Source organism: Apium graveolens, chromosome 8 (assembly GCF_009905375.1).
Source record: "Apium graveolens cultivar Ventura chromosome 8, ASM990537v1, whole genome shotgun sequence".
NCBI lineage: Eukaryota > Viridiplantae > Streptophyta > Magnoliopsida > Apiales > Apiaceae > Apium > Apium graveolens.
In genome coordinates this window covers 77,343,049-77,355,222 of record NC_133654.1, presented here as the reverse complement: position 1 = coordinate 77,355,222, position 12,174 = coordinate 77,343,049, and the positions used below count along the sequence as shown (strand labels likewise).

Here is a 12,174-nt window from a genome sequence, read left to right as displayed (position 1 = left end):
ACATGGTTGATAAGTCTACATTCAAGTGTTTCAAGTGTAGCTTGGAAGGTCATTTTGCTAGTGAGTGCAGAAAGCCTGATTCTGGCAAAAAGAAGTTTGAGCCTGTTGATTATAAGAAGAAATACTTTGAGTTGCTCAAGCAAAAGGAAAGGGCTTTCATTATATAAGAAAATGACTGGGCTGCAGATGGATTGGAAGAGGATGAAGATACAAGCTATGTTAATCTAGCACTTATGGCCAAATCTGATGAAATAGAGACAAGTTCATCAAGCAATCAGGTAATCACTACCAACCTAGCTCATTTATCTAAAGCTGAGTGTAATGATGCCATAAATGACATGACTACTGAATTATATCAGCTGCGTGTTACACTCAAGTCTCTCACTAAAGAATACAATAAAATTAAAGGGAACAATGTGTTTTTAAGTGAAAGAAATAATGTGCTAGAGACTCAATTTGTTGAGTTTGAAAAATTGAAAATAGAATGCAAGATTTCTAAGGATGAACTAACTGAATCCTTAAAGAAAGAGAAGATTTTAAGAAAGCAACTTGAACGAGAACAAGAAGTAATTAAGGCATGAAAATCATCTAGAGATGTCCATGCTCAAATTACTAAAGTTCAAGGTATAGAATCTTTTTATGATGCAGCCTGGAAAAAGAACAAGGAGAAGCTTGATTCCAATCTGGTTGAAGGACTTTCAACGGATGTTGATTCGACGGATGATGAAAATTATCCGTCGAGTAATCAAAAGGATTATCCGTTGAAAGACAATGAGCCACATCCGTTGAGTGTAAGTAAGCCAGTTAGAAAAGCTAAGCTAGCTAAGTTGAATGAAAAATATGGATCAGTTTCTAAGAACTTTGTTCCAGGAGAAACAAGTCAAGTGAAACAGAACAAAAGAGTCAATGTAGGTCATCTGTCTATCAAGCAATTCAATGACAGATTGGAGAATATTGAAGTGAAAACAGAGTCAAAAAGGAAAAACAATAGAAATGGGAAAGTAGGATTAACAAACATAACAACTACACACCTGATAAATATGCACCAAGAAAGATATGTGTTAAGTGTGGTAGTGTTAATCATTTGTCTGTTAATTGAAAACTTGCTATGCCTGCTCTCATGTCTGCACCATCTTCATTTCCCAGCATGCCTATAATGCCTGTAAATGTTATGCATGCACACAATTTGAATGCACAGTATGCTAATATGCCATTTGCACAAAATCCATATTATGCTGCATTTAGTATGCCACAGATGCCATTTAGCATACCTTACTGGAATAACATGTTTGCACATAATATGCCTTTCCATGTTAATCAAGTTGTGCATGATAATTTTGTAATGATGAATGGTTTTAAGGGTTCTACTCAATTGACTAAGGATGAACTTCAAGTACCTAAGTCAAATAAAGACAAACACAAGAAACCTAAGAAAAAGGCTAACAAAACAGGACCCAAGAAAACTTTGGTACCAAAATCAACTTGATTTGATTTTGTTGTGTGCGGGGAAATACAAAGAATCTTTGGTATTTAGATAGTGGGTGCTTAAGGCACATGACTGGAGATTCTACCCTGCTCACTGAGTTCAAGGAAAGAGCTGGCCCAAGTATCACTTTTGGAGATGACAGAAAGGGTTATACTGTGGGATATGGATTGATTTTAAAAGATAATGTCATCATTAAAGAGGCTGCCCTAGTGGATAGACTCAAGAACAATTTGTTGAGTATCAACCAGCTTTGTGACAAGGGCAACTCAGTAACATTCAATTCTGAAGCCTGTGTTGTGACCAACAAGAGAAGCAACAAAGTGGTTCTTACTGGAGTAAGAAAAGAGAATGTGTACTTAGCTGATTTTAACTCATCCAATGCAGAATCTGTCACTTGTCTATTCAGCAAGACAAGTCAAGATGAAAGTTGGCTATGGCACACGAAGCTGTCCCACCTTAATTTCAAGACCATGAATGAGCTGGTTAGGAAAGATTTGGTAAGAGGTATTCCCCAAGTGGAATTCTCAAAGGATGGACTGTGTGATGCCTGTCAGAAAGGGAAACAAATCAAGGCATCATTCAGAAAGAAGCTTGATTCAATAATTGAAGAACCTTTGCAACTGTTGTACATGGATTTATTTGGACCAGTGAGCATATTGTCAATCTCAAAGAAAAGGTATTGTCTAGTAATTGTGGATGATTTCTCAAAGTTCTCTTGGACATATTTTCTTAAGTCTAAAGATGAAGCTAGTGAAATCATCATCAATCACATAAGAAAAGTCAACAATCATCCTGATTTTAAAGTAAGATGAATTAGGAGTGACAATGGAACTGATTTCAAGAATATTGTGATGAAATCATTTTATGAAGAGAATGGGATCATGCATGAATTCTCAGTTGTAAGAACCCCACAACAAAATGGTGTTGTGGAAAGGAAATACAGATCTCTTATTGAAGCTACAAGGACATTGCTAGAAGAATCAAAGCTACCAACATATTTTTGGGCTGAAGCTGTAAATACTGCATGCTACACTCAGAATATTTATTTGGTTAATCAAGCAAAATGCATGACACCCTACCAATTGTTCAAGAATAGGAAGCCAACACTAACTTTCTTCATGTCTTTGGCTGTAAATGTTATATTTTAAGGAATCAAACCGATCAGCATGGGAAATTTGATGCCAAAGCAGATGAAGGCATTTTTGTTGGATATGCTTTTGGAAAAGCATATAGAGTCTACAATCTAAGAACCAACATTGTTATGAAATATGTACAAGTTCTGTTAAATGATAAAAAGATTAAAGGACTGCAAGATGGAGATTTCCATAAAAGCCTCAAATTTTATAATGTTGAGATGGTTGGTGAAGACAGTGATGATGAAAGTGATCAAGAACCAATGTCCAAGGAAAATGCAAAAAAATCTATAACTAATGAAGCACATAATTCAACATCCTTCGAAAGACCAAGTGCATCATCCGTTGAAAGATAATCTGCATCATCCGCTGAAAGGCAAAACTCAACATCCGTTGAATCATTAGTAGAAATTGAGGGCCAATACATATCACAATCAGAAAGGACCCCAACTACAAGTCAAAGATCCACAAACTCAGGGGGAGTTTCTTCTAATCAAAACTTTGTCACACATCAAGACAACAATGAGGCCTCATCATCTAGAGCTAATCTACCTCAACAGAGAAAGTGGACTAGAGATCACCCATCTGAACTGATCATTGGTGATGCATCTTCAAGAGCGCAAACAAGGAAAACAACTCAAGATGAATGTCTATATAGCAGCTTTCTATCTCAGGAAGAGCCTAAAAAGGTAGAAGAAGCTCTGTTGGATCCTGATTGGGTTTTATCTATGCAAGAGGAGTTAAACCAATTTGAAAGGAATAAAGTATAGAAGTTGGTACCCAAACCTAAAGGAAAGAATCCTATTGATACTAAGATGGATGAAAAAGGCATAGTTGTCAGGAACAAAGCTAGATTGGTTGGTAAGGGCTATTGTCAACAAGAAGGAATTGATTTTGATGAAACCTTTTCTCCTGTTACAAGACTAAAGCCATCAGAATTTTCTTAGCCTATACAGCCCATGTCAATTTGAAAGTCTATCAAATGGATGTTAAAAGTGCCTTTCTATATGGAGATTTGGAGGAGGAAGTCTATGTCATTCAGCTTCCTGGTTTTGAAGATCCAAATTTCCAGAATATGTCTACTATCTTTTGAAAGCACTTTATGGACTGAAGCAAGCACCTAGAGCCTGGTATGATACTTTGTCAATGTTTCTCTTAGAAAATCACTTCACTAGAGGTACTGTTCACAAAACCTTATTCTTTAAAAATGTTAATGGCTCTAGTATACTTGTTCAAATTTATGTAGATGATATTATATTTGGATCTACAGATGGAAAACTTAGCAAAAAGTTTGCCAAATTGATGCAAAGTAAATATGAAATGAGCATGATGGGAGAACTAACTTACTTTCTTGGTTTACAAGTTAAGCAAGTTAGTGATGGAATATTCATTAGTCAAACCAAATATATCTATGATCTTTTGAAGAAGTTTGATCTAATGGATTGCACATCTGTAAAAACTCCCATGGCCACTGCAACTAAACATGACTTAAACACTACTGAAAAGTCTGTGGATATTTCAAGATATAGAGGCATGGTTGGCTCACTTTTATATTTAACAGATAGTAGGCCAGATATAATGTTTGCTACTTGTCTTTGTGCTAGATTTCAGGCTGATCCTAGAGAATCTCATTTAGTAGCTATTAAGAGAATTTTCAGATATCTCAAGGGAACACCAAAACTTGGCATTTGGTACCCTATATATTCTAGCTTTGATATGACTGGTTATTCAAATGCAGATTATGCAGGTTGTAAAATTGATAGAAAAAGTACAACAGGAACCTGTCAATTTTTAGGAAACAAGCTAGTATCCTGGTTCAGTAAAAAGCAAAATTTAGTTTCTACCTCTACAGCTGAAGTTGAATATATTGTTGTTGGTAGTTGTTGTGCACAAATTTTATGGATGAAAAATCAATTATTGGACTATGGTCTACAAGAGAATAGGATTCCTATCTTCTGTGATAACACAAGTGTTATTGCCATCACTGAGAATTCAGTACAACATTCAAGGACCAAGCACATTGACATCAAGTACCACTTCATTAGAGAGCATGTTATGAATGGTACTGTGGAACTTCATTTTGTTCCAAGTGAAAAACAAATTGTAGACATCTTTACCAAAACCCTTGATGAATCCACCTTCTCTAGGTTGGTAAGTGAGTTAGGTATGCTTAATTACTCCTAATCTATTTTGATATCTAAGCAAATTGAAATGTAGCCAGAGAAAAAGTTGATATTTTCCTTTCTTACACAAAATTTTGACTAAGTCAGAATTTGTATCTCGACGGATGTTCATTATCCGTTCAAAATGAATATTTGTTAAATTATATCATCTGTCGAAATATTATTTATTACTCTGGGTAATTTTATCATCATCCGTCGAATTGTACTCAATCTTAACCGTTAATTTTAAGCATCATTCGTCGAATTTAAGAAGAATTTTGGAGCAGCTAAGTCAAACAGAAACATGGTTGATAAGTCTAAATTCAAGTGTTTCAAGTGTGGCTTGGCAGTTCATTTTGCTAGTGAGTGCAGAAAGCTTGATTCTGGTAAAAAGAACTTTGAGCCTGTTGATTATAAGCAGAGATACTTTGAATTGCTCAAGCAAAAGGAAAGGGCTTTTATTATACAAGAAAATGATTGGGATGCAGATGGATTGGAAGAGGATGAAGATACAAGTTATGTCAATCTAGCACTTCCGGCAGCCTTCCTTATGAGGCTTCGATCAAACAAGACACATGAGATACATATGTGTTACCTGGAAACCATCCGGCAGCATGACAATGAGTTCCTCTCAGCCTATATGCGGTGGTTCCAGGAAGCAATCAATAAGATCTCAAACTTGGGAGAGCGCGAGGCTCTGAGCATCTTCAGCAGAAACTTAGACCTGGAACACAATGAAAGATACATAGTAGAACTTATCAACAAGGAGCCTCAGAGTCTGGCAGCAGCCTACTCCATGGCTGCCAGATTCATCAAAGAAACTGATGTGCTCCAAGCTATGAGGATAACCCGGAATGGGGGATCTAGGAGCAAGAATTCTGATGACCGGCCGAAAGAGGGTTACCATCAGGACAAAAAATTCAAGCAAAGCCAGCAGAATCAAGACAAACAAACTACTCCAATCTTCTAGAGGCTCGGTCCTAAGACGGAGTCCAAAAGCGATCCAGGACCGACCAAGCAATCTCGGGAGCTAAAATAGGAGCCGGACTGGACTCCCCTCAACATGTCCCATGAGGAAATCTTGAAGGAAATAAAAGACAAGCCATTTTATTACCCTCTGAAGCCAATATAGACTTCTTTGGAGAGCAGGCCTTACAATAGGCAGTGCGACTATCATGAAACACATGGCCATAAGATTGAGAACTTCTTATCCTTTAAGTACTTCATCGAGGAGCAAGTAAAGAAAGGAAACCTGAACAAGTACTTGGTCCGGGACAACAACCACAGAGGAGAAGGGTAGAAGAAAGGAAAAAATATAGTTAATGTGGTCCTAGGAGGCTCTCACTCCCCACCACAAAGCACAGACTTTGGAAAAGAGGTGCTCTCAATCCAATCACTCCCAGATATGGTGATATCCTTCAGCAGTAAGGACTATGAAGGAGTCAACCCCAATCACAATGTAGCCTCAGTTGTCACTTTGGATATTTTTGACAATGAAGTAAGGTGAATGCTAATAGACAACGACTCCTCGATAAATATTATTTTCAAACATATTGTGGATCGAATGCAGTTAGGGAGCGTCTGCTCGAATGGTTGCCGAGAAGACCCACTCTATGGGTTCGGGCACAACCTAGTCCCAATCCAAGGGACCCTTTACCTACCTGTCATTTTCGGAACTGCTCCCAACCAAGTCACTTATGTCATCAATTTTTATGTCATCAACACTTCTTCGTCATACAATGGAATAATTGGAAGGTCAGGTTTAACTATGATGCAAGCGATAAATTCAATCTCCCATCTCAAGATCAAGTTCCCAACACCGATCAGAGTCAGAAAAATAAAAGAAGATTATGGAGTTGCTGAAACATGCTACAGTCAAGCCTTAGTTATGGAAGAAACCTAGCAGAATAATAAAAGGAAGCTACAATCCTTCGCAAATAGCAAAGCATCAAGAAACACCGCCCCCGCCCAAGGGAAGAAACAACAAAAGAAGTGCAATTCATTGAATCAAGTCCGGATCCAGAAGCAAACAAACCATGTTCGGAAGAACTGAAAAGCAACCAAGTCATGGTAGTCACCGAGGAAAATCTGGTCCTAGACCAAGCTAGTCCTATCATGCAAGCAATCAAAGACAAAGAATCAGCACAAGTTAGCACTTACTTGAAAAAGAAATCTGAAGCCCAAACTCAACAAATGGTCTCAACCAAAGACCAAGAAAAAATCGAGGCCACGGTTGAAACAGAGGAAATTCAGATTGATGAAAGTAGTCCTAAAAAAAGGTGAAAGTTGGGTCAGGACTCGAAGAATTCTTTAGAGAAGAACTGGTATCCTTTCTCCGGGAGTAAAAATATGTGTTTTCCTGGAGTCCAAGAGAAATTCCCGGGTTGCATGAGTCTATAGCAATGCATATCTTGGAAGTCAACATAAACAGAAAGCCGGTCAAGCAAAAAAGAAGAAACTTTGCCCCGGAGAGGTAAAGGGCAATAGATGAAGAAGTCAAACGGCAAATGGAGAATGTGTGTGGCCTACACTGATTTGAATGATGCCCAAAGGACCCATACCCATTTCCAAATATTGATCAACTAATAGATGCCACATCCGTACACATCATGCTAAGTTTCATGGACGCCTTCTCCGGGTACAACCAGATCAAGATGAACTTGAAAGACATACCTAAGACAGCATTCATAACTCATAGAGCAGTCTACGCTTATGTGATGTTTCCATTCAGACTGACAAATGCAGGATCCACTTACCAAAGAGCCATGAACAAGATATTCAAGTCCCAGATCGGGAGAAACTTGGAGGCCTCGTCGACGACATGATTGCTAATTTAACAACCATCCCAGCACACATAGAAGATCTAAGAGAATATTTTGACAACCTGAGGAAACATGAAATAAAACTGAATCTGGAGAAATGTACCTTCGGAGTTGGATCAGGAAAGTTCTTGGGGTTCATGATCAGGAACCGAGGAATTGAAGCTAATTCGGAGAAAATAAAAGCAATCTAGAAGATGAGGGCTCCCAGGACCCAAAGAGATGTGCAGAAGCTAGCAAGATCACTAGCAACACTTAGAAGATTTGTTTCAAAGCTAACATAAAGGTGCTTACCATTCTTTGACCTAATCAAAAAAGCAAACAATAAGAAAGAAGTCAACTAGACCCCGGGCCCGAAGTGCCAAAAAGCATTCGAAAAAATAATGGAGTACCTCTCACAACCATCAGTCCTAACTAAGGCCCAACCAGGAGAACCTCTCTACCTATACTTATCAGCTGGAACATTAGCAGTCGGGGCAGCCCTAATCTGGGAGGAGAATGGAAGACAACAACCAGTTTACTATATGAGCCAGGTACTCAAGGATGCGGAGACTAGATACCCAAGCTTAGAGAAGTTTGCCTTCGCCTTGGTCATGACATCGAGAAAGCTCATACACGACTTCCAGAGAAGAGAAATCAGAGTAGTCACAAATCAGTCTCTAAGGAAAATAATTCACAAGCCATATGTCTCGGGAAAGCTAGTTAATTGGGCTGTGGAGTTAAGTTAGTTCAATATAAGCTTCGTCCCCAGGACTACCATCAACGTTCAAGCACTTGCTGATTTTATAATCGAATGCAACTTCTTAGGGGCAGAACCACAACCAATGTGCATAGACCAAGAGAGCGGTCAAAATACAAGCCTAGGAGCCTGGACCTTGAAAGTAGACGGTTCATCAACAAGCGAAAGGTCAGGAGCCGAACTTATCCTAAAAATCCCTGAAGGATTCATGGTACAAACAGCTATATACTTCGGATTCCCAGCAACAAACAACCAAGCATAATATTAAGCATTGATCGCAGGACTGAAGCTTTCCAGGACTCTCAAAGTTCAGGACTTAAAAATCTACAGCGACTCCCAGATAGTGGTCAAGTAAACAAACGGAGAATACATAGCAAAGGACCCTATTTTGGAAAGTATCAAGCACTGGTTCAAAACTACCTAGCATCAATCCCATGGAATCAAGTCCTACAGATATGTCAAGAAGAAAATGAAGAAGCGGATACTATGTCCAAGTTAGTTCCGAATTCATTAGATCTAGACTACTCAGTTTACTTCGAATAATTGCAAAAATCATCTATTGAAGTTGAAGAAGTCCTAGAAATCGAAAACAACCAGAACTGGATGACTCATTTCATCAAATATTTGGAAAAATGAGAGCTCCCAGAAGACAAAGGAAAAGCTCAAAGACTAAAATCCAAAGTAGCCAAGTTCTTTCTTATAGAAGGACTACTATATCGTCGGACCTTCTCATCCCCTACTTTAAAATGTATTGGCTCAAAAGAAGCTAATTACTGTTTAACAGAAGTTCATGAAGGGATATTTGGAGATCACATGTCTGTAAAATCCCTAGCTCACAAGATCATAAGACAAGGCTACTACTGGCCAACTATTCATCAGGATGCAGTAGAGTTCGTGAAAGAATGCAAGGAATACCAACTCTTCAGCAATGTGTCCCGGATGAGCCCAATCCTACCCTCTTCAATCATGTCTCCAATCCTCTTTGCTGTTCGGGGTACTGATAGCATGGGACCCTTTTCCCGGGCTAGAGGAGATCTCAAGTACTTGTTAGTCTCGATTGATTACATGACCAAATGGGTTGAGGCGAAAGCAATGAGGACCATAAACCAGCAGGACTGCATAAAGTTTATGGATAATATTTTGATTAGGTTCGGGATCCGAAGAGTTCTAGTATCAGACAATGGACGAAGTTCATCGGATCCGAATTCGAGTCCTACCTCTAAGAGCGCGGGATCAAGCATAAAAAGTTATCGGTAGCATATCCCCAAGGAAATGGCCAAGTAGAAGTCACAAACAGAATTCTGCTCCGAGGTATTGAGAAAAGACTTAAAGAAAGCAAGAGCAAATGGCCAGAAGAACTGCCAAGTGTACTGTGGTCCTACAGGACAAGCCCCAGGACAAACACAGGACAAACTCCATTCGACTAGCTTACGACACAAAAGCCATGCTACCTATCGAAGTGGGTTCTCCTTCTCACAGAGCAATAAACTTTGAAGAAATAGCTAACGAAAAAGGACTCAGAATAAATATGGAGCTAATTGATGAAGTTCGGGACCAAGCTATAGCAAGGATGGAGAAATATAAGGAGAAAATGAAAGAGCACTTTAGCAAGAAGTGCATAGTAAAAAACTTTCGAATTGGAGACCTAGTTCTTCGGGACACAGAAGCCTTGGATCCTACAAACACTGGAAAGCTAATGTCCAAATGGGAAGGACCGTACAAGGTCGAGGAAGTCCTAAGGACATGAACCTACAAACTCATGAATATGGACGACTCTGAAGTTTCCAACACCTGGCATGGACTCAGGCTAAGAAAATACTACCAGTAGCAAGAAAAAAGAAAAATACCAGCAACCAAACACTTATAGCATATGGCAAGAAAATACTTTATTAATCTACATTTTGTATGAAGCAAATTTGAAGTCAATGAAAAGCGTTTTCTATTTAAGTTAGCGATTTTTTCAAAGCAACCTAAGTCCGGGTGAACTATGACCCCGGACAAGCCAACTATTTCTACTTAGAATTATCATTTCTAAGTAAAAGCAACCTAAGTCCGGGTGAAATTTGAACCAAGAGAAGCTAAGTATTTTACTTCTAATTATTTTTTTAAATAAAAGCAACCTCAGTCTTGGTCAATCGTAAATTCGGACTAGCCACCTATTTTACTTAGAATTATTTTTATAATTAAAAGCAACCTTAGTCCTGGTCAATCGTAAATACGGACTAGCCACCTATTTTGCTTAGAATTATTTTTCTAAGTAAAAGCAACCTTAGTCCTGGTCAATCTTGAATCCAGACTAGCCACCTATTGTGCTTAGAATTATTTTTCTAAGTAAAAGCAACCTTAGTCCTGGTCAATCTTGAATCCAGACTAGCCACCTATTTTACTTATAATTATTTTTCTAAGTAAAAGCAACCCGAGTCCTGGTCAATCTTGAATTCGTACTAGCCACCTATTGTACTTAGAATTATTTTTTTAAGTAAAAGCAACCTTATTCCTGGTCAATCTTGAATCTAGAATAGCCACCTATTTTACTTAGAATTATTTTTCTAAATAAAAGCAACCTCAGTCCTAGTCAATCGTAAATCCGTACTAGCCACCTATTTTACTTAGAAATATTTTTCTAAGTAAAAGCAACCTTAGTCCTGGTCAATCTTGAATCCAGACTAACCACCTATTTTACTAAGAATTATCTCTCTAAGTAAAAGCAACCTAAGTCCGGGACCAAATATGAACCCAGACAAGCCACATACTTTACTTAGAATCATTTCTCTAAGTAAAATCAAACTAAGTACGGGCTCACTATGAACTCGTACTAGGAACCTCACTTAGATTATTTTTCTAAGCAAAATAAACCTAAGCCTGGGGCCAACTATGAACCCGGACTAGCAACCCAGTCTTATTTAGATTATTTTTCTAAGAAAAAGCCATCACTATCCACTTAAAATATTTTCTAAGAAAAATCAAACCAGCAAAACATATAAGCAACAAAATCAAGTTAAAACAGCAACTGGGACAATATGTGTCCAGACAAAGTACAAATCCAAAGTTACAAACAATAAACCAAGTCAAATACAAGTATCTCAGAATTACAATTCAGCCAGAATAAAAAATACAAATTTATAGCTTCGGGGCATTTTCGGGATGGAAGCTCGGACAAGGGCCATCAAATTGCTCCGTCTCACCAAGTCCGGCTTCGATCTTCTGCTTCGGCTTGATAAACTCTTCGCAAAAGCTACCAAAGTCCGCCTCAGGATCCGTCTTTATATGCCTCTCGGCAACGATCCAACAACGAGCTATCTCTGGAGTGCCAGTACTAGCGATGGCCTTGTCATATTCCGCAATTTTTTTTAGGCCTCAATAACCTCGGACTCCGACCTCACAGATTCCAGCTTCTTCCAGAGCTCGGCCATCTCGGACTTCAAGTAAGCACATTCTTCCTCAGCATTCTCGGCACAGACTGTCACCTCATTAAGATGATTGTTCAATCCGGACAAAGACGTGTCCTTAACAGAAATATCGTCCTTCAATTCACCAAGCTCCTTATTTTTCTCAGCAATGGTGGCCCGGGCATGCTTCAGTTCATTATACGAAATAGCAGCAGCTCCGACCACATTACCACCAAGCTACAAAGAAGAAAAGATGTATCTCAGAAAGATTCTAAGGAAAAAATAGAGAAAACAGAATAAGTACGAAAATATTATATACTTGGCCCCACATATGGGTACGCTCCTTCATAGTGGCATCAAATCCAGATTCATTCATATCCTTCCACTCAGCCCGAAAAGGGATTTTGGCCATAAAACGGGAAACCCTCTCATCCAAACCAGGGCCA

At 38.6% G+C, this 12,174-nt stretch overlaps 1 protein-coding gene across 1 annotated transcript; it reads left to right on the top strand.

Annotated features, from left to right (window-relative positions):
- The first annotated feature begins 9,684 nt into the window (after window positions 1-9,684).
- Window positions 9,685-10,086, top strand: LOC141679704 (uncharacterized). Its single transcript, XM_074486131.1, has one exon. The coding sequence runs from the start codon at window positions 9,685-9,687 to the stop codon at window positions 10,084-10,086; it is 402 nt and encodes a 133-aa protein (XP_074342232.1).
- Window positions 10,087-12,174: the final 2,088 nt, after the last annotated feature.

What these genes read in the sequence shown, in the direction of transcription:
- LOC141679704 (XM_074486131.1), top strand. Translation starts at nt 9,685, where the DNA reads ATGGCCAGAAGAACTGCCAAGTGTACTGTGGTCCTACAGGACAAGCCC.